Raw genomic sequence first — 23,302 nt, 5'->3', positions numbered from 1 at the left:
CAGTTAAAAAAGAAATAAAGTGTCATTGTAGTGATCATCACCATCAATATTGTTGTAGATAGTATTTAGAGGTGTCCAACATGTGTAGTTTTGTATGATCAATTTCTTTGTTTCAGCTTGAATTAGATAACATACATGGAAATTGACCATGCAAGACTGCACTTAGACTAATTTTCCTAGGACAGGAAAATGTCCTAGCTGACAGTTGAGGGCACTGAGAAAGTGGGGGGAAAGCGGCAAAAGCCAGTGTGGTGTAGTGGTTAAGAGCGTGGGACTGGGACTCAGGCGATCTGGGTTCAAGTCCCCACTCAGCCATGGAGCCAACTGGGTGACTTTGGGCCAGTCACAGACTCTCAGCCCAACCTCCCTCACAGGGTTGTTGTTGTGGGGATAAGATGGAGGAGGAGAAATTATGTAAGCTGCCTTGAGCCCTTTGTAGGAAAAAGGCAGGCTATAAATTGAAAAATAAAAATAAAATAAAAATAAAAGTAGGTGCACAAAAAAGGGTGGGGACAAGATTTCCACCTTGGGAATGTGATCCTGTCACCTTCGAGGGTTGAGGCAACATTTCTTGGTATTTCCACATAGGGATGTGCAAAGAATCTGCTTGGAGGTGAGAATTTGTCGGATTCTTGGGAGTCAGCTCTCTGCACTGCATTCTGCTTTGCAGCGGCCATGAATCCAAGTTCCTGGCAAGCACTCCCAGCGTTTATGGGGTGCTCACCAGTAATGGATCCCTATGCGCTGCAGAGGTAGCACTTCTCCTCCACACCTGGTGCTGTCCCTGCCAGCTGCCCTTGGCTGGGAAGACGTTTGGAACAATGCTTGATGCAACCACTCACAGTGCCCCTCTTCTGCATCCTGCAGCCACTCTTGATGGGAAAGGTTGCCAGTTCTGCAGCCAGAGGCCCACAGGCATTCACGGACTTCCTCTTGGCTCAGCTCACTTTGCAGGACTAGGCTGAGCTCGAGAGGAAGTCTGCACATGCCAGACGGACAGATCCAAAGGAGCTTGTTCCAACTCCACTTCCCCAAGTCCTCAGCTACTCTAGGAAGGGAAAGTACTGGCTCCCCACCATTTCATGGCTCCTTTTTGGAATGCTTGCTGCTTTGGTTATTCTGTGTTGCTAACAGCTGTAAAAAACCCACAGAAGCAGTTGGAACAGAATTCTGCATACATTTAGGGACTGGGCAATAAACTGAAGGGAAATTTGTGCATTAGCATTAACTACTCCATAACTGCAGGTGCACTAACTTTCCCTCCCTTTACTTCTCACTCTTACATTTAAATTAATTTCCCAGTCCCCCAGAATTGCCTAAATATTCCTGACAGTTTTTTAAAACCCTGATAGAGGTAGCAGCCCACAATGGAGCAGATGAGGCAACAGCACCTGGTACTTATATTCCCCCACGCCATGGGAGCCTGTGCATTCTGTCCTACTCCGTTGCTTTCTTGAGTTGGAATGTTGAAAGGCTTGAGAGCATTGAGAATAATCAATTCAACATTTAAAAGGGACAGGATCACATTGACAAGGAAGAAATATTTTTTCTCGTTTTGGTGCACCAACTTTTGTTTCTCTTTTCTTCTTTCTGGAGCTTTTAACCCACAACTTGACATTTGTTCCAGCTTAGCCCATAAGCATCTTTGCCTTGTCAATTTCCATGCAAGTTACTCTAACTTGCTGCTCCTTTTGATAGTGGAAGCAGGCAAGGCTGTTATTGACCAGTCAAGACTAGACAACTGTAACAGCATACTTACGAAAGACCAAGAAAATTAATAATAAAATAAAAATTCCAGAAACACATTTTCTGGAACTATTTTTAACGGGAGGTTATGAATTAGTGACAGTCATTCCACTGATGGAGGGGCTGTCACTGCTGGCAACAAAAGCAAAATCGTGAAAGGGGGCAGGAAGTTTTGCTATTTCTGCTGAGCTGCTTGTTAGCAGATCCTGGCAACTCACAATGAAATTCATCTTCCAGGTTTGGACAACACATTCATGGATTGTATAGCCCCTAGAACAAGGCCTGGGTTGTCAGGGTGGCTTGTTGCTCCCAAATATGCCAGCCTATGGGAAGTGATCTCAGTTTGGACAGCAGACAAACTGTCATGGCTAATTACTCACAATGGGTTGTTCGGCCCTGTGAACTAGGTGAGTGACTTACTGGAAAGGGGCTGGAAATGGACAAGATCTGTTTAAAAAGAACAGGTTGAGCTTTTTGTTTTGGTTAGTAATAAAAGCCATATTTGTATGCATTGAGAAATACTCATTTTTACTACCTTGGCCAGTTTTACCAAGGTAATCATCAAATACATAAAGAATGTTCCCTTTTGAGATAAAAAACAAAAAAGGGGAAGGCATTGTACAGAGAAGTGCCTGTGTTGGTTTTGCATTGCAAATTAAGAATAAGCATTCCCACCTGTTGTCCTGGGTGGTTAGAAGCATGCAGTCTTTCTCCAGAACAGTTTCATGGTAGCTTCAGTCTACATGCTGACTCTTCATGTAAATGAGTGGATGCACAAACTGATATTCAGATGATGTTAAACATTGCAGCCTTCAGGTGCATCTGGGGTTCTTTCTGTTTGTCCTGCTGTGGCTTTCACCCGCCTCCTTTATGCAACATTCAGTCACATTTAGTTATGGAAGTTCAATCTAAACCATATCCAACAATGGAATTTTTAAAATTCATCAACTGAAAGTAAAATCGTATAAAATGCTGCATCCGGGAGAGGGGAATGTAGCATGGGCAGATGCCAGCTGGAATCTGATATATATCTCTGCTCTCTTCAGTGGCACCATTTTATTGATGAAGTGGGAATGTAGTTAAACAAAAGCTACAGCTGTTTGGTTAAATAAGAATCCATGCAAATTCCTGTTGTGAACTTATGGATTCACAATGCAAATAAAATCTCATTTATACAAACTTTGTTGACGTACCAACTGAAATGGCAACGACACCATGCAAGATATCCAACCTGTTTTTGTCCCAGGAAGAAATATTGCTTAGAAGTGTGCATTTCTGGTTTGTTTGTGTGAATGCAATGTCTTCCAAGGAAGGCCCTGCTCAGACCTCCAAATCCCCCCTACCTGTGTGCATGTGTTCTTGCATGCGTGCAGAGACAGTAGCCTGGTTCACATGTAAGAACAACTCTGCCTTGAGTATGCATTGTCATTGAAGCATGGGTTGTCAAATTATGGGTTGTCATTAAATGCAATGACTATCCACGATGGTGTAAATATGGATTCTTAACCATACAGCAGGGGTCCTCAAACTTTTTCAATAGGGGGCCGGTTGAAAGACGGCAGCTACATTCGTGGGCCGGTGAGGGGAGGGGGCTGGGCGCACAGGCCGATAAGGAAGCGTTGGGTACGCTCCAGCGGCGGGCATGAGCAGTGGCAACTCTTGCTCGGAGAGCTCCCAACAAGTCCAAAACCATCTCCGAGCAAGCAAGCCACCACCTCCCACCCGTGTGGCGAAGTGGGCGGTGGCGCGGGCTGGATGGATGGGCATGGTGGGCCGGATCCATCCCGCGGGCTGTAGTTTGAGGACCCATGCCATACACAATCCAAAATTAATAACCAAATAACAAAGCATGGGATAGTTTCCTGGGCTTTTTGTACAGGAAAAAAGCCAGGACCTAAACATAGTCCTGGCTTCAAATATAACAGCAGTCTATGATTGAGGGAAAGCCCATAATTAATCCATACTTTGGGTTGTCATTACCTGCAAACCGGACTTGTCAGAGTAAATCCTGCAGCTATAGCAAATAAAGTTCAGAAATTGCTGCCAGCTTTCATTAACCAGTCCATATTAATACTTACTGTCACTGTAGAAAATAACTGAGAATGTGTATGTATGAAGTGAGTTGCTTTGTGTGTAAAATGCAGCAAGTCCTGTTTCTCATTGCAATTCTCTGGTCACCTGCACTGCTGCTAGTAGCCTTACACACCCTAGATAACAACTTTTACTGTGCCATCAATAACATCCTAAAAGCCACAAACATTTTATTTAGTAGTGTTCTAGGGCAGTAGCCCTTCCCATGAGAACTTGCACTGAAGTCATTGTGAGCAGGTGTTTGTGAGATTGAATGTCCCAAATATGATAGCACCGAATATGAAAAGTTTCCAAAGAAAACTTTCATCTGCAATCAGCAGCTATCATTTTGGGATAATTGGTAAAACCACCTCTGGCATAATAGCAGGTGTTCCTTCTATTAATGGTCAGTTATGTGGGATGTAATGGCCAGTTCACAACACTGGGACAGCAGTGCAATCCCTTGAAAACAACCCATCTGTCTCTGCACACAAACACTCCGTGCAGAGCACTATGGACAACTAGAAATCCACATGGCAGCACTTACATACCGGAAATAGTTGTGAGAATCACTTGATGTAGAATTAGGGTTTTTGTGTTATGCGTATTAACATTAGAAAGACAGAAATGGTGTACTCATAATTGAATTCTCTAGGCAAATCAAATACCAACATTTCTCAGCCCAACAAGTAATTAATTAGTTTGTGTTTTAAATAGAAGACAATCCTGTTATTGATTTTGTTTCTTTGTAGAAGCAAAGAAAGAAGATAGCTGATTAAAATGGCATATACATGTGACAGGTAGTGGGTGGAACATGGTGTTTGCTATTGTCAGTTGTGGATGGGAGAAACTGGACAGTGTCAAGTTCTCATTGGGATGCAGATAGCTTCTTTTGGTTTGTTTCCAAAACTCGGGGATGGGGGTTGGGAAACAAAGTCGAGAAGAAACCAGAGATTAACAATTTGTTTTACAGCCTAGTCAAGTATTTCAAATCAAGTGACTGGTGCTGCTTGTAACGAAGCATCTGCAAAGTGTGTCGGGATGACGCTGGTATGCCTTTAAAAAAAGTTAAATGTCAACACAGCTGCAGCTTACCACCTTTTGAAACCTTTCACCTGGGAGTTAGATAAAATATCTTGAATTTGGGCAAGGAAGCACAGGAAAAGTACTGTTTGAAATGCTATTAATTCTTGCAAAATAATATTTGTACTCTTTGCCTGACTAGATAAATCTACAGTGCGGGGGGGGGGGGGTCCACCTTTCGTTTCATGTGCCAGGCTGTTTTTTTCATTATCATTTCCTTGTCTGCCGTGTTTATCTTCTCTGAAAATGCTGAAATGTAAGCTATTGCAATGCTGGGTGGGTGGCATTGATGTTCACAATGCCTTCTAAAAAGAAACAGAATGAGCATTTCATTTAGACCCTACAAACCTCTGAGAGAACTTAATGCAGCTGCATAAAAGTGAAAAGCATTTTTAAAAGAAGAAAATCTTGCTTTCCATTCTAAAATAACCTTGGGGCTTTTGAGTCAGATACTTCCAGGTTGACACATTTCACACAGTATGGAATGACAGTGGCATTGAGCATATCCTTAATGTTCCACAGGAACTCTCTTCACTTTTTTATGAACTCCAAAAGCATGCTCATCCTTAACAAAATGTCAAGTTAAAACATGTCACTTTGCCGTGACTTGCTTGCCTTTAATCAAAAGACTACTCTTAATGGTCTGTTTTACTGTAGGCAGTTGTAAGAGAAGCTTCCCAGCAGTGTTGCTTTCCCATTACTGCTGTCATCCTAAGTTCTCGTCCCTAGTTAGCCCCAGTGATAGAAAAAGAGCAATAGGTTCAAGAAGGAGAAGGCTGAAACAGCAATTAGGCAAGTACTACATGGAATCATCTTGCCCTAAACAAGAGTTATTTTCTTTGGAGAAATGTAGATTTTTCTTTTACAGGTGCATTTAAGGCAAGCTGCTGCATTCTCCCTTGACTGTGTACTGCTCAACAGATGAGACCATCTGTAGTATTGGACTGTGTTACAGCAACAGTTTAAATGAAAATATTTTCCTTTGGTGGTTCATGGAGTAATCAAATCCCAACCCCAAAATTTACTGTATTTCTCCGAACCCTGGGTTGCAAGGTGTGGGAATCACAGACACCCCTTCCTCTAGTCTGAGGGGACCGAGGGATGTTGCAGATTTCTTCTTTTGAGGACATGGGGGGATCTTCGATACAGACAATCTTTAGGATGCTCAATGGTTGTATACCTATTTCGTGTTGTCTTCTTTAAAGCAATGAGGGGCATGATCCTATCAGTGCATGTTCAAACACAAAATAATTTTTATTTGTAAAACTCATTTTTATTTTTATATACTGCCTCATTCCCATAGGCTCTGGGTGGTTTACAACCCAACAGTTTCAACCAAAACCCAAGCATGTTAAATAAGGCTAACCTGGGAACTAATCTGGAAAGGCCTGTCAGAAGAGAGATGCCTTTAACTCCCTCCTGAAAGTAGCAGTGTGGGATGCATCTTTCCCAACAAGCTATTCTGGAGATCAGGGACAAGCACTGATGAAGCCCTCTGTGCAGTTGACAGCAATCTTACAGAAGAGAGTCTCAAAAAAATATCCCCAGAGGACCTTAGTGGACAAGGTAGAATATATGGGCAAAGATGCTCCTGAAGGCATTTTGGACCCAAGCCATGAAGGGCTTTAAGGTAGTTACCAACACCTTGTACTGCATCCAGAAATGTATTGGCAGCCAGTGCAGAGACTTTAATGTCAGTGGCACATGGTCTTTCCATGGTGTCCGAGAGGCCAACCTGACTGCCATTTTTTGTATTAGTTGGAGTACAAATATGGATGTCTAATATTAATTAAATATTAAAGTAATACTTCTTTCTATATAAAGATGCATAGTATTTCTCCATAAATGACTTGAGTTTTTACAGTCCTCTCTGGTTTTTTGCCTTGAGGTCTTATTTAGAAGTGCTTAACATCCAAAAGAGTTATGTGTATCTCTCTTGCTGCTGGATAATAAAAACAGGTCTTTGCTATTAAAGAGATATGTTTAAAAGGACATAGAGAATTCTAACAGTGCTGTTATAAATTCTGCTAAAGAGCATAAGCCACCAAAGAAACCATGCACTTATATGTACCAGAAAGGCAGAAAGTGTAACTTGAATGGCTCATCTGTTTTCATTCATTTTAATTTTTCCATCCATTCTACATTTTTGGCCATGTAACTATTTAATGTAACGTTTAAATGTAACTTCACAAGGTCAGCCTTAGATCTGCAGGCATAAGTGACTGAGAGACCAACTTCTCGGTGGTTATTTTAGACAGAAGCAACTTTGAGGCAGCTTTTCTTGCGCTGTTAATATGATCCTTATAAGTCTTGTTCAAACACTTTGGATGAGGATTTTCTTTAAAAAGCGTTTGTGTATTTAGAAAGAATTAATAGTCTTGAGCAGCCTTTCCCAAGCTGGTGGCCACCAGATGTTTTGCACTACACATCCACTAATCCCTGACTATTGCCATGTTGCTTGGGGCTGATGGGAACTGTAATTTAATCTAAAGTCTTCCAGGAATTCATCTGGGAGGAGTTAGACCAGAATGTCATTGGGCACAGAAACCTTCACTTTTGAGCAATTTCTTAAGGAAAATATTTAAAGTGTAAATATTTAAATATTTAAAAAGAAGTTGTCTATCCTGTAATTCTAGGACACACAGACTCTCTCTCTCTCTAGTGGACAGGAGGAAAGATAAGATAATGATAAATGGACTCTTTGTGTGAGTGCACATGTTTATATTATGATCCTAAAATTTTGACCCATTTTATAAATTAATACCGCACCCCAGATTTCTAGTCGGCTGAACAGAAGATGCAGCTCTTTTATTACATTCATTTTCCTTTCTATTTAAATTAAAAGTAAGGATTAATTCACAGGGTTTTTCTTTCAACCTACTCCCACCATTTCCCACACAAGCAGACAATTCACACATGAGGCATCTCTTGTGAATGAAAATGTTGAAGCAAAACAGTCTCTTTCAAGCACCTTTTTCAGTTAGCAGCTCCTAAAACAAGGAGTGGGGGGTTGCACTTAGTGAATATGATGGTGCAAAATTAAATGATGCATTAATTTTGCATTGTATGCATTTGTCCATGCAAGGGAAAAAAAAGACCTGTGGCAGTTCTCTTTTTCTCTCATATTCATGCACTTGCGCTCTCGCGCTCGCTCGCTCGCTCGCTCTCTCTCTCTCTCTCTCTCTCTCTGTGTGTGTGTGTGAGAGAGAGAGAGACAGAGAGACACAGAGAGAGACAGAGAGATTCACACACTAGTAGAGTTGTAGTTTGTATATATCAGGGTCTTTGGTTGCAAGTCAGAAGGGCAATGGAACCCCAAAGTGCAATATTCCATCTCAAGTGGCTTTTGGTGACTTCATGCTGCTATGCTGACTTTTGTTATGAGATACACTTAATGCCACTTTGGCTTTTTGGTCCTGATTTATGTGCAAATGCTCCATTTTCCGATTTTTCTATTAATCCATGTGTGTGAATGCAATGTTCAATTTTCAGATTTTTCTCCTAATTCATGTTTGTGCAACAGCATATATGTGCAAAAATAGCCAGAAATTTCAGATTTATTTGATTTATTTGTGTGATTATCAATGACTAGTTTTTGTATAGTTTTTACTAATTTGTGTGTGTGTGCACATGTGTGCAAAAATGGTAAGTTTTCATATTTGTTTAAAACTAATTTGTGTGTACAATGACCGGTTTTCAGATTTTTCTACTTATCCATGTCTGTTTACCTAAAAGTATGCCAAATTTCAGCATTCTGGATGACCTAGTGGTGCCTCTCAACTGTTTTGGAGAGGGTGTATTTTGTGCCTACAGTTTTGAGGGGTTGGTGTACAAATGTCTCATGTCCAGGTTTGTTTTATTTCAGCAATTGAGATTTTCTGGGCTACAAATATGTATTCTAGGTACATATTTTAAGGCTCTAGGTCATAAAAAGTACTCTAACAATTTAAATGCCACTGTAAACAGAGAATCATAAAGCTTGGACTGTTGATGATATATAGATACAGATACAGATATATATATATATATAATGCTTCTGTTTGTTTATATTGTGTGTGTGTGTGTGTGTGAGAGAGAGAGAGAGAGAGAGAGAGAGAGAATTTGTGCCGTTGTTTTGAAATTGTGTGCCTGTTAAATAAGATTAGCACTCTAATACATTTTACACCTTAAAGCGCAATATAAATGCTGAGTATTATTACATATTTGCCAGCTCTGCAAACACTAGATTTATTTTTATAGAGGCGAATTCCTCTTTAATTAGGGCAATGTAATCTAACACGAGAGCAAGGAAAGGGATTGGAAGTTAACTTGACCTCCCAGCAGCTGAAATGAGCTAATTCTATTGATCCCTAAGGCAACTCCCACCACACGCGTGCATGCACACACACACTCACGGACGGATGCATGTGCTTGCACCTACAACCCCCATAATGCAGCAACTATCCTAAGAAAGGAGTCGTCAGATAAAGCATAAACATTTGGAGTGCCTGTGTGGTCTCTGTCCACACCAGTGCTTGCAACTAGCATTTCTTAGTCATTTTGCTTTCCTCCTTTGCTGCACAGCTGTCACTTGTGCAGCAAAACGACTCGGAGCCGGGAGTTGGAGGGGGGAAGCGAAGGAAGGAGCCCTGCTAAAATCGTGTCACGTAGCACTAATTCATCTGCTCTCATTAGAGTGAGCGAGGGACAGAAGTGATGGCTAAGACCTGCACTCCACACATGACACACGAACAGTTTGGGGAATAGAAAATTGCTTTCTCAGGAAGCCCAGCCAATTAAGGACTTGACCATATTGAATGTCAAGTGTTAATTTAGGTTTTTCTTCATTTTCCCAGTAGTGATGCGGGTCCTGTGATGAGCAAATACATGTCAAGTAAAAGTTGATTGCATGAAGGACCCAGGTATTATATGTCACTGACAAGTCACAAATGTACTCTAGTCTTTTAACCCCTTAGGTGGGCTGTGTGTGGGGAGGAGAGAAAGGGGGATTAACTGTACTATAATGATAAGAATAGATAGCTCACATAAGGGAGAAGTCTGGGAGGTGGACAGGAATAGTAATTTGTGTAAGTGGCTATTACAGTATTCCTACAGACAGTGTACAAATATGGCACGAGTGGTTTGGGTTAGGATTTAAATGTTTAAAAAACCCAAGATCACAGGGTGTTACAGTATCTCCCAGGCCTCACTTGGTTAACGGTGGCATCCCATATAACATTAAGTGTATGAGTATCTCACTTTGTAAGCATTTAAAAATGCTGTGTCCGTGGGAGGCAGTCAATCTCGTTGCCGCCCTCCATTAAAAATGACAAAGTAATAACCGTTTACTGTGGGGTGAGTTTAGATGTTTTGAGCTGAATTTTCTTCCCCGTATGTATGTGCGGTTAAGATCACAGCTGAAGAAAAGCGGGGGACTTTCCCTCTCTTCCCCCTGCCCCACTTTTTTGAACAGGGTCCTGCTTTGTCCAAGGGCAGCCCCACCCCCTCGGGCCTTTTGTGCGCTACCTGCCTGCCCGCCTGTGGTGGAAGAGGAGTCCCTTTCAGTCCTCCTGAAGAGTGGCTGTGTTTTCGACTTTTTACTAGCTGGGAATACTTTAGAAATCATCTATGGCATCTAATTTCCATTCAACAGCATATTATTTACATATGAATGTTGTGAAAATAAGAGAGTGTCTGTTTCAAGTGCATAATTGATGTGCACACAATAATATCTCCACAATGGACGAGGCGTTTGCTGCGTGGCACCCGATAAATACTCTCCAGTGGAGCTGACAGACCTGGGATGGTTGAGGAAGTGGTTGACACCTTTTGATTTCATTTTTCAAGGACCATGGCTGGATTTGGGGACAGGAAATGATCCACACTTCCTCTTAACTTTCCTTAAGTAAAATAAATAAATCTTCCCAGCAGTCAGTAAAAAGAGAGTATGTTTACTTTTAAAATAGAACTATAGGTGCTAAATCTTCACATATATTTCAGCATTAGAAACTGCAACAGCTAGATGTGTAGAAATAATAATTAGAAGTTTGTGACCATAGAAGTGGATATTCAGATTCAGCATATGAAAGGTATGTAACTGAGGTTTACAAGATGAGTTGGGGTTTTCTTTTTACCTGATCAATTTATTTCTCTCCCTTTTTTAAAGAAAGCGAGGGTGGAATGAATAGCAATCTGTAAAAATAATGGCATCGCACAATAATGTCAAAATCTTAGTGTGAATGGAATGGGTGATGCATATTTACAGAAAGTTATCCTGATTTAATTCCACATTCGTTGTGTGAGGGCTTTCCCCTTTGTCCCCTCCCTGAAAGGAGATACTCACATCTCAAGGTGTCACTTTAGAAACTGCACAGCAGGGCCGACAGCCATGAGGTGGCTTGTGACGTAGCCATTTGGGCCAGCTGCTTCCCCTGTGGCCCATTTCACAATGCTACGTATTTGCTTCGTAATCAAGGCAGGATTGATGTTCTTCGGGTTTTTCCTCTGGATTTCATGTTCTAGTTCTGACATTCCAGGCCCCGTCATATGAACGGGAACCAGAACCTGTTGGTTTAAGTAGAGCCCAGAACTTAGCAGCATTGCCTGAGGTCAGTGGCGTGAAGAGACTCCGCAATTCCTTAAACAGATGTAGTTGATGGCACCTTTGGCTGCTGATTCAAGATGTCCCTCCTCCTCCACTGCCACGGTTGACGGATGGTACCTCATACAATCAGCCACTGCCAGGGAGCAGCCCTTCATTCCGCTGTTGTTCTTCTTTAGCAGCCGCTAAGCATCCCTCCCCCCACCTTGACAGGACAGGCGGCTCCCCCTTAAGCTTCACTTCCCAACACTGAAGCAGGAGATGGTCTCCCTTTGCACGTGTTTTTGATAAATTTAAGAAGTCAAATAGCTGACACAGATGGATAATCCGAGTGTATAGGGTGAAGAGTTATAAATTAACACATTATTCCCTCTTAATGTGAAATACTTGAGAATGCATTTTCTCAGTCCCCTGACATCTACCCAGTGAGGGCTCGCATTGTACTTTTCAAGTGGCATTGATTTGTTAAAGCGCTGAATTAGCATCCTAGACCAGCTGCCTGTTCCACTGTTGCGGGGCTGGGCTCCTTCCCTCTTTCACTTCCTGCTGCCTCGGCCACACACAGGCTTCAGGCTGCTGAGCCCCGCTTTCTCGCCTCGGCTTCTTCCTCCCGTCCTCGCCTCCTTGCCACTGAAGTAGGCTGTACTCTCCCGGCACGCAGCTCTGAGCTCGGGAGCACCGCTCCTGCTACCCCAAACTTCCCGTTCGAGACAGGAGCCTACGTCTCAGCACAGTTCACTTGGCTGGACGTAGAGAAATGAGTGAGTTGCAACATGCCCAGCTGTAGTTACTCATTGTCTACTCTCTTTCTTTTTGAGCATGCTGGAGTCTTTTCCTGCACTGTGGCTGAAACAAATGGGAAGGAAGTAAAGGAGGAGATTGAATGTACATGCAAGGCGGGAACGACATGAGCAGAGGGAGACGTCTGTGCGCTTGGCTTTCCAAGTTGCTAGCTCCTACATGGGGCTTGCCTTTCTTGTGTGCACAGGGTGAAAATACACTTTGGACTTGTGCCATTTTAACAAAAGGTGATGTTTAGTCACAGGCTCAGACACTGTTGGGCTCTGCGTTTTTGTTTTGTTTTGCCTTGCTTTGTTTTTAAAAAGACAACTACAGATGCCTTTTTGGGGGGTGGGGGTGGGGTCTGTTTCATATGTTTCCACACAGTTTAATTCTCCATCTTTCTCATGGTGGGTCTTGACAGATTGTGAAGCATTGCCCTAATTGACTAAATTACATTACCCATATATGTATTCCAGTAATGAAGATTATGCACATGAAATTAACATTACATTTCATTTAAAACTGCTAATAAAATGCTGACATTTTTATTTGTGGATTCTTGGCATGGTAACTTCTGAAAGCCTACAAAAGAGCTGTGCAGTAAATTAGAATTGAGTACTGTGCTGACATCTTCTTAGACAGCATCTGTCAAAGCTAAACTACTTTTTCAGGGGGGGTACTGTCCCCCCTTCTTTAGTTAGGGATAAACTGCAATCTATTTGAGCCGCAGCAAGGTTGTATGCAATGGAAACCTACAAGAATCACAAGTGTATATAAAGTTGAATCTCCACTATTGAGATTTTGATGTGGATTCAGTTTGGGCACATCTGCAGAACTTTTTCTACTCCTGGTTCATCATTTTAAGTGCTAAACCAGAACTACTTGTTCTGAAATTTCTCCTGGGGAGCAGCACTCTGAGCTGTAACCACTGCCATCCGAAATGCGGTAAGGGAGGGTTTTATGCATGTTGCATCCTTTGTGTTTCGCTCAGACAAGTGGCACTGTGCTCTTCTGTTTATATCCAGCCTCTGATTAGTTTAATGTTTTGATGGACTGCAGATCATTAGTATATAATGGTGTTTTGACTCCCATACAAATGAATAGGTAGAACTCTCTCCCAAGTTCAAGGAATTTTGTAGAAGCCAGTGCCTAAAGGCTGAAGAAGTAAGTGTTGGAAGCAAACAGTTTTCAAACCTCAACTGTCATTTCTCTGCTTTAGCAAGGCTCAAGAAGGAAGAATTAGCAGGTTGTTTGGTTTGTCCTTGCCTGCCACTGTTTCTTCCAGTTCCCTCACACCAGGCCTTGCTGTTTCATCTGCTTCTGATGTCCAGCTGAGGGGCTTGCAGGCACAGAAGCAAGTATGGGAGACTTAAATATTCCTTTCCCCCTGCAATTCATGCCTGGTCTCTGCTATGTGGAAAACAAACTTGTCCTACATTCCCAAACCTTGTTTGCCACCAAACACTTAGTTCAAGCCCTCTGTTTTCATCCTTGTTTTAAAAAGCAACCTTCTAGTCTTCATTGCTTTGTGTATACAGTTGAAATTTTGTTGGCAACATCTGCAAACATCAGTAATATTCAAGGGGCACAACATTTTGTGCCCTTGTAGTTAAAATAGGCTTTCCTTTATGCCCCGTAATATATTTGCTTCCCTTTCACACTACAACTAGTTTTTCTAACTGCACCATCCTTTACAAACCAATTTTATCTTTATTAGCAAAAATGCAATAGAAATAAATTAAAAAGCTTTGGAAAGAAGCACAAATCTGGATAAACCTCTTTCCATTAATACTAGGTTGAACCTGAAAGATACCACTTGACTTAACCCTTTGCCAAATTATTTTTCTTCTGTACATGTCGATTTGCACATTTTATTCTGAAAAGCATAATGATTTTTTCTTGTTAAAGCATACACAGCCCTGCATACAAGGCAAATTATCAGTGTGTTCTTGCTACTTGTGCCTTACAGTAAAGGAAGGCATGTTCCCCAGCTGGAGATATACTCAATCAGAGACAGTATCTTGGCAATTAAGATTTGCATGCTAAAGCACATGGGAAGGGAGTCAGTGTGAATACACTAGGCATGCCTGAGTAAATAACTGCTGGGAGGAGAGTGTGCAGAATGAATGTGGTCTGGTTGAGGTGAAGGCGTGAAACAACCCTATTTCTTAAGTGTCCTTAATGAGCTAATTGAAACCAATATGAGGACCAAAAGAATTAAAACTCGGGGAGACAGTGCATGGTTTTGTTCAGAGAGCTTGCAAGCACACTGGTGCCATCATGAACCAAATATATACAGGGGAGATGCTGTTTGTACACAGGTGTGCATTATTTTGTTGCGTAGGCTAACAGAAGTACGGACCAGCCATTGCAGGTGGCTTACTTGCCTTGGGAGACTGTGGCCCTCATGCATGGCCTTGTTCTATTTGGGAATCCCCGAGGCATGTTCTGAGCACTAATGTGAAGATAAACAGATCCCATCAAATGCGAGTTCCCTGAGCAACTAGGGCGGGAAAACCAAATGAAAGAATGAGTGTAAACTGAAAGGAGCATGAAAGAAATGTAAGTGATTTCCAAAAGGACGCCATGAGAAAGAAAGGGTCAAAAGAAGGAAAGCTGGAACAGAACTAGTAGCAAGAAGGGAAGTAAGCAAGGAAGATGAAGCAAGAAAAAACTCTTCTAAATTGCTTAACAACACTTATATGCCAAGAAATTCTCCCTCCTGTTAGGGTGCAACCCTGTGCCTGTATCAACAGAAGGAAGTCCTACAGTTTAGAGCATTCACAGGCTGGAACTGGATGAGCAAGGCTGGTAGTTGCAGGGCTTTTTCCTGTCTAAACATACATGGAGTCCCATCCACAGTCGTTCAAGTGCTTGGGACACGTTCGTCCTTTGAAAAACGCAGCCAGGCTATCCTCAGCGTTCTGCAAAAGGCCATCCTGAAGGATGGGGCACCCTCCGAAGCAGGTGTTAGGGATGTGTGAGCGACTATAGGTGGGGAATTGGTGCTTTCCCTGTGCTTGTGCAAAAGGACCTGCAGCATGAAGGATCAGGACGAGGCTGGATACAGATCGCTGCATTCATAGTGGCATTGAACCCTTCTGTGAGATGTTTTTGATTTGGTTGGAGAATTCTCTGGGTGACCATGATCTCAGATGGCTGTTCGGGATTAGTAGAACCAAAAGAGGAAACTAAGAAAACATACACGAGAGTGATATACTCCTTCACTTATCTCTCCTCAAGGCTCTGCAGCTGTCTCCTTTGGCACTTAGCCCTGAACTGGATCCAACATGTGAATAGGAAGGAATCCATATTGCTTTGGAGGAGGGGAAAGGCTAGCACCCAGATGTAAACTCTGTCACTAGTTCCACGTGTGCTCATACTGAAAAGAAGTGCATTAGATTTTACCATGTACTGAAGAATACAAATACATGCATTGTCCAAGCAGAAGGAATGCTTAATTTGGTGCTCTTAAATTGTGTTAGTGTCAAATAATTTATCCAGATCTGTTAAAACAACGGGATCCTTTTGTTGCCCAGAACACAGGGTCAAGAATGGTCTATATGCTCTATTCCACCATGTCTGAGCAGAGGCAGAGAAGAAAGATCAGTTTCAGTATTTCACACTCTCTACCTGCTCTTTGCTCTTGAAATTGTTGGATTATCTGGAGGGAAGAAGGGACAGCAGTACCAGCATCACTCTGCTTATGCCATTTGTGTTGCGCAGGTGTGAGCAACCTGTAATGTCAGTACCGAGGAGTTCCTTGTAAGCAGAATGGCAGTATTTGATACTGTCCAAGGTTTTCCTGCTTTACTCAATGGCCCCAATCCAGAATGAGTAACACTTAAGCTCCATTGAAATCAAAGAGTCTCAAGTGATCTGTAAACTTGCTCAGTTCAGTTCACTGTGAATTAAGTATGGCTAACTTTCACTGGATTGAAGCCAATGTGTCTTATCTCATTTAGAGGCGGCAGGATGAGCTCAGAGCAGATTTAAATTCTAGTCTCTATCTTACATTAAATATTTTGGTTCTGAAATAGCCAACATCTAGGGGAATGGGATACTCGGACTTCTTAGGGAAGCTTGAGTTCAAGGAATTGGCTTTCCACATTTTTTTTTTTTTCATAAAGAGATGTAAAGGTTAGTTAGCTTTTAGAAGGAAGTGTTTGTGGTGCTCAACACAAAGTAACAGCCCTAGACCCAATAAGTTGAATTGGAGTAGTTCCATATTGTATTATATTTGAAATATAATGATAAGGGGAGGGGAACTATAGACAACAATAATAAGAACATAACAAAGCTGTATCCATTTGAAATAACTATTTACAACACCACAAGTTAGAAAAAGGGTTCAGCTCTTCTGTTTCAAATACACACGTTAATATAAGCACACCATTATCTAAATAAGCACTCAGATGAAATTGATGACTGTAAGATACACATTCAAATGTAGCAAGAGTGGTAAGATCTTAAGTCCAGGTGGTGAGTGTTTATCCAGACTTGGATAAATGCCTTTGCAGCTATTGGGGTCTCAGAATTTACTTTTGCTAACCATTGGTTAATTTGTTTATCACAGGACTCTAACTTAAAAGGACATGATCATGCACAATTGTAAAAGATTTTTCCAGAACAAAATTAAGTGGCAATCATAGGTAACCAGAGAGAAGACCTCACAGGGCACACACATATCTTATGTCTCAGTGAGGCATTCTCTGTGTTACATCACCAGCACCCAACAAAGCTAGCCAGCTCTTTCCAAAGCACCCTCTGTGAACTCCAGTATTTATGTAACATTTTCTGTTGAACCAGCCTCAGTTTTCAACCTACCGAAATAGTACATATGGAAGCTAATACAACTTTCCATTGCTTAAGTTGCATAAAAAGATAAAGGTAAAGGTTTCCCCTTGACATTAAGTCCAGTCATGTCTGACTCTAGGGGGCGGTGCTCATCTCTGTTTCCTAGCCAAGGGAGCCAGAGTTTGTCCACAGACAGTCTCCGTGGTCATGTGGCTGGCATGACTAAACGCTGAAGTGCACAGAACGCTGTTACCTTGCCAGTGAAGTGGTACCTTTTTATCTACTTGCATTTGCATGCTTTCAAACTGCAAGTTTGATAGGAGTTGGGATGGAGCAATGGGAACTCACCCCGTTGTGCAGATTCAAACTGGCAACCTTTCGATCAGCCAGCACAGCAGTTAAACCACTGCGCCACCTGCATCCCTAGGTTGCATAGAGCATTCTAATTCTCTCTTCCATGCCATCTCATCTCATTCTAACATAGTGAACACCTACTTTATTTCATCCCAAAATCATGTATATACAGCTACTGTAGACTTTTTGTAAAAGTCAAATTACTTCCTCCAATATTATAGGAGACACGGAAGCAGCCATCACCAGTGGCCCATATAAGATACCAGAAGTGCTACAATTATTGCCAACAAGCACTGGATGATTCCTGATATTGGCACTGGCCTATTGAAAATGGTGCTAACTCATCCAATCCTATTGACTGAGCTAAAGTATACATTCTGCTATCAGCCCAAATCCTCCTCAGAATTGGCTGTTTTTCTAGTTTCAAATCAGGATTCCTTGTAAAGTGAATTTAACATGACAATAAGGGTTGAACTTTGTCTGATGAAACTTGATCTTTCTCTAACCGCTGAAATTGCAGGTCGAGTCATTCCTTTATTTGTAATGTGTCTGGATCCTAGTGCCATCCAACCAAAAGGAGGAGTCAAATAATTTGGATCCCACACTACTCATGGAGGGGTGGTAAATGAAAAAAATATCTTCCAGTCATTGATACAAAAACAGCAGATAAGCCTCATGATATAAACTGATATCTGGTCAGTTAAATCCTCCCTCCTTTATTGGCAACTGCATTCTCATAAGTGAAAACTGGGGAGGAGTCCCTCTCTCAAGATAAGCTCCTGAAATATGGTACTGGGATTTGAAAATGCATTTGGGTAATATATAAAGAAATGTTATAGAATATATAAATTCCAGAATACTTACTCAGAGATCAACTTAGCATATGCAATGTTTGCTTCCCATTTAAATTGACATCTAACTAATCTTCAGGAAAAGTAAAATACCTTGATCACACTAAGCTCACCAAAGGTCTGCCACAGTGTTAAATCTTGTCCTCAACACTTAGTGCTTTCTTGGCATCTTCTCGTATTATTTCATCATGTCCAAGAGGTCAAGGGGAGATAAGTCTAGCATAGACTTGATATGGCAAAATCAATTCATCCTGAGAAGTGAGTTCAAGTTGAAATAATCAAAGTCAATCAGGGAGAGTGGCTATTAAAGGAACTCTGCAAATCCTTCCTGTCAGATATCTTCATTGTACCAATGATAGAACCGAACATCCAAGTTCTTCTTTACTTTGTTTCCAGGAGTTCTGACTGCTGCTCTCTAACTTGCTATTCTAGCAAATAGTGTTCCAGCAAAACACTATTCATTTGACTTGATTCACATTTTATTCCACAGGATCCATGGGAAAGTTACAAGTTGTTAAAGTTATAATAAAATCAAACCAAATAGAAAATTAAAACACAGTTAAATTGTGACATAAAAGATCAGTATTGAAGCAGCTAGAAGAATTAGGCATTGCCATCAAGAAGCATGAAAACCGTGTACAAAACATTTAAATGATGTTTAAAGACTTAACATACAGAAAATAAAAAAGATATTTGCCTGCTACTGAAATGACATTAAAGTAGGCTGCAAGCAATCTTTCCTGGGCTGAGCTTTCTAAAGTCGGGTGCTATCACTGAGTGTGTCCTTTTAACTATAACTCAGTTACCTGGGCGGCCAAAGAAGGACTTCTGTTAAAGATGTGAATTTATGAGAAGGCAGACATGGGGACAAACTGTCCTTCAAGTCTGGGCACAAGCTGTACTTTATATAACCCAGCCGTAAGTGATGAGATTGCTTCAGCATCAAAACTAGTACTGGGAACTGGGAACCAGTGCCGTTGGTGAGGCATCATAGCCAGTTAGCCTTGTAAAGCATTGTGTGTGCTTTGAAGTGAGGCAGCAGCACAGAGCTCATGGCAGCATTGGGGTTCTTCTGTAAAGCGTCTGATGGATGGCTGTGCCCTGAACCAGATGCAGGCTTGGTATTGATCGGTGCCAGTCCACCCGCATTGGCCCAGAAGGCAGAGCCACTGCCATGCTCAGACAGTGACGATGGCTTCACACGCTATCGCAAGAAACAACCATGTTGATGGGGAATTGCCAGTCTGCTCCGCTGTCTTTCTCTGCCCACCCCTGTGACGCCTGCAGTGATCTTCAGAAAGGCACTAAAAGAATGGAAGATGAATGTTGCAACACGAAGGACTCCGGGTGTAATAACTGTGTTACTTGGGGGTCAGTTGTACAGTGTATTATCTTTATGAATTCTAACATGCACTGACCCCATCATTACTTCCTGAACTAATCTGCAGGTTGGACTGTTGCAATCCATCTGATTTTCCACTTCGATCATGGTAACATATTTGAAATGCATATTTGGATAAAAAAACATTTTACAAAGTATTTAGAGATATGTTTAAATGCATTTGGTTAAAAACATTTCAGATTGATGTGGGGACAGGGTGGCACTGACTGATGGATTAACATATGATTGTTATTCATGGCCCAGAGAGCTTTGAAATTAAATAAATAAAACACATGAAACCTTCAAGGCTAGAAATGGGTAATCCATCCAGCCTGAACTGTAGTAGGATTACTGTATCATCTCTTCATCTGCAGTTGTAATTCTCATGTGACCACTGACATTTCTCAGCCTTAGCTTCTCATCTGTATCAATAGTTGAGAGGGAGCACCTTCTCCTTTATCGCCCTGCCCAGCCTCTGAGCTCATCAGCCGGCATGCTTCTGAAGGTTTAGCCTAGACCTGTGGTCCCCTTGGAGAGACTTGTGTGTGGTGGCTCCTTTCCTATGGAACTCCCAGGCAGGGACCAATATTGTATAATTTCTTGTACCTCCTGAAAGCATCTTTTTTGCAGAAACCTTCCTTGGTTGACCAGGTACTATTTTTATTGACACTCTGCTTTTAATAGTGTTTTAATTCTTTTTATCTTTTTTACTTTTGTTGTTTAGTTCTCTGCAGTCTGTATAGCTATGCTGTGTTATATGAAGGGTTAAATAAAGAAAATGAATATATAAGTAAGCCTAGAAAGGCATGAGTTTTAATTTTTCCTGTGCCACATAATTAAGTAATAGTTCTAGAAATAGTCAACATTGCAATGCTATAAAAGACAATGTGAAATCCTTTCTAAAAGGAGTATTAGGTCAAAAACAATTTCAGCCTAGAGATAACAACTGGTTATGTACCTAAATATTGCTCCAACAGTTTAACCTCTGTTGTACTAATAACTGGCCATTTCCATTAAATCTGTTTGCAATATTATTTAAAACAAAAAAGAAAGCCATATGTTTAATGTATCTTGATACAGATATTTATTTAGTGCCTTATGCATGCTATTTTTAAGTAATGGTATGAAATAGTAGCCACACAAATGGAAGTGGAATCAAAATAATGAATGTGCTAATATTTCCTCTAAAATTTCTGTGCTATTTGATGAGAGTGGATACTTTCTGAGTTCAAAACAAAAAGGGAAATCCATGTGTGTAACTTAAGCTATTAAGTGAATAGGAACTAAATTGCTTACTTCCTGATGCTACTAGTATGTTTCCTCTTTGTAGTAGAATAATAATGACACACTGCCCAAAAAGGTTAAGAGACCTTCACTTTCCCATCAGTGTTTCCCAACATTCATGAGGAAAACCTCTCCTTTAAAAATACATATTAATTACAAAAATAATAACAATAAAAAGAACATCTTGCCAGAATACAGATGCAGTGTCAGATTTGGTAACTAGCCATCAGCTATTGTGCCAGTCATCCAAATTTATTTCCCACAAAAGGTCAAAATAATAATAATAATAATAATAATAATAATAATAGGAGGAGGAGGAGGCGGAGGAGGAGCGGGGGGAGAAGAATAGGAAAGCATTTCAGTCTTAAATGCATGGAGTGCAATCTGGTGCACTATTAAGTGTGCTTCAAGAGCACTGAAATTAGCAGGACATAAGAGTGCTGGACTGTGGCCATAATATTGAATAACAACAGCAGTTGTAAGAAAGCCAGAGCTGTCCGGCAACTGATTGAAGTGGCTGCCGAGGCGAGAGCAGCTAGCCTGCCGAGCCCCCTGGCTCAGCCAGAGTCCGGGGGGCGACCCCCGTCCGTTCTCCAGCACTGAGGTTGGGCAGGAGCCGTGGTGAAGAGCAGGGTGTTGCTGGCCAAAGCTGAGGAAGCAGAGGTGGCCCCTCTGTGCTCCGTGTGTGGGTCTGTGTACTCCTTTCCCGTCAGCGTTGGGCCAGCCCAGCCAAAAAAGCAGTTCCTTGGCAAGGCTTAATGGCAGGATGATGTAGTCTGTTGTGACTAGTGCATTCCTTTCAGGTTAAACTAGGGAAATGGCATTGTGTTAAAATTCCAAGTCGCATGAATGTTTTATTGCCACAAGTGCACTGAGGTCTCAAGGGGAGAAGAGTGAGTGTTCAGGGCTGGGGGGAGGAAGGCAGGGGAGGCGGGGAGGGTGACTTAGAAGCTCGGGAACTATCAGAGGAACACTCCCCTTGGAAAATGTTATCCAGTGGTGTGTGAAGCTGCCTGGCTGTGATAGTCACTTCGAAGCGTTTCGCTTTCCCCCAACTGTGGCTGTTTAAAATCTCTCAGTCCAGACAATTAACAGCTGAAGAAAATATGACAAGACACACGCAGCGAGGTTGGGAGATAGAGAGAAGGAATGCGCCAGAAGAGAGTTGAATTGCCGCCTTGTACACGAACTGGCAGATCTCCTCTCCTCATCACCCTCCCTGCTTGCTCCAACGCACCCCCAGAGCTGTGTTTTTCCCTTTTCCTTTTTTCCCCTGTCTGCTGAAGGCCAGGACCGATCTGTTAACTGTACACCACTGACGGGGAGGCCAAAGCCGCTCATGGTACCGTATGTTACCATTACTACTCCCTCATTCCTTTTTACATTTCTCAAGCATTGCTTCGTAATAAGGGTTTACGTGAGTCAGAAGGATTTGAATGATTGATTTTTTTTTTTTTAGGTTGTGAAAAGAGCAGAGCACATTCTTGTAGCAAACTTTAAAAATTAAACAAGTTGGGCAATTCTTGTGCTTTCTCATTTATATTAGATGTTGATAATTATTTCAAGCAAATCTTTAAACAGTGTTTTTAATGCCGAAGTAATGCATGGGTACGGATGGTAACTATGCATATATAATACTTGTAATGAAATACCGTGAAGTGGAATTGGGTTGCTTTTGTTTGGGTCATGCAATACTTGTTCTGTTTTGGTTCCTTAATTCTTGGCTCCTCGGGATCAATGAGAAGGGGCGTGCGGGTTAGCCTCGTGTTGGCTTGCGTCTCGTGGAACTCTCCTATATAAAATGGGGTCAGGCAGCCTGGTCTTCTCCAGATGTTTTGAATGACTATACTCACTGGGGCTGATGGGGTTTGTTGTCCACCGTATCTGGAGGGCAGCTTGGGAGCAAAGTATTCTAGTGTTGTTGTGAGCTGGGAGATGCTCGGGTGCAATTCTGTGATATAGTTTTCTTTTCAAACATTTCAGTCAGGGTTATGGTTAGGGTTACGGTTAGGGTTAGGCACCTTGTGGCTTTTCAGCCTATAGCTGCCACTTCTCTTCACCATTGGCTGTGCTGGCTAGGACTGATGGGAACTGTAGGCCAAAATATCAGGGCAGCTGCAGGTCCCCTACTCCTGATCTAAGTCAAAGGGTTTTCCAAGTTGAAGCATTTGCAGTGGGGTTCAAGTCTTTCGCCCTCCCCTGCACCGTGCCTGACTCTCATACACACACAGGCCAAGAATGAGAGGGAGGCTAAAAAATAAATGCCTCAAATCACTGAAGCGAAGACCATTTGATCAGCTTTACTCAAAGACGCAAGTTATTGAATTATGTGAATGTTCTGCTTACGGGCCTATGTCTCTTTATTGTTAAATT

General features: G+C 41.8%; 1 protein-coding gene across 5 annotated transcripts in view; it reads left to right on the top strand.

Annotated features, from left to right (window-relative positions):
* BNC2 (basonuclin 2) overlaps window positions 1-23,302 on the top strand; it is a 454,605-nt gene that overhangs the window by 149,077 nt on the left and 282,226 nt on the right. For 2 of the 5 annotated variants that reach the window (XM_044427980.1, XM_044427977.1), the window contains exon 1: window positions 21,945-22,271. The exons of the other annotated variants lie outside the window; for them this stretch is intronic. Coding sequence is in view for 1 of the 2 variants with exons in the window: in XM_044427977.1 (XP_044283912.1) it covers window positions 22,269-22,271 (3 nt within the window). In the remaining variant the exon portion in view is untranslated. Of the gene's footprint in view, window positions 1-21,944; window positions 22,272-23,302 lie in introns of those variants that run through there. 5 annotated transcript variants of the gene reach the window in all.

This window comes from Varanus komodoensis, unplaced genomic scaffold (assembly GCF_004798865.1).
Source record: "Varanus komodoensis strain SLA01 unplaced genomic scaffold, ASM479886v1 scaffold19, whole genome shotgun sequence".
NCBI lineage: Eukaryota > Metazoa > Chordata > Lepidosauria > Squamata > Varanidae > Varanus > Varanus komodoensis.
The sequence above is the reverse complement of the archived record's forward strand: the minus strand, read 5'-3'. Positions and strand labels throughout refer to the sequence as shown.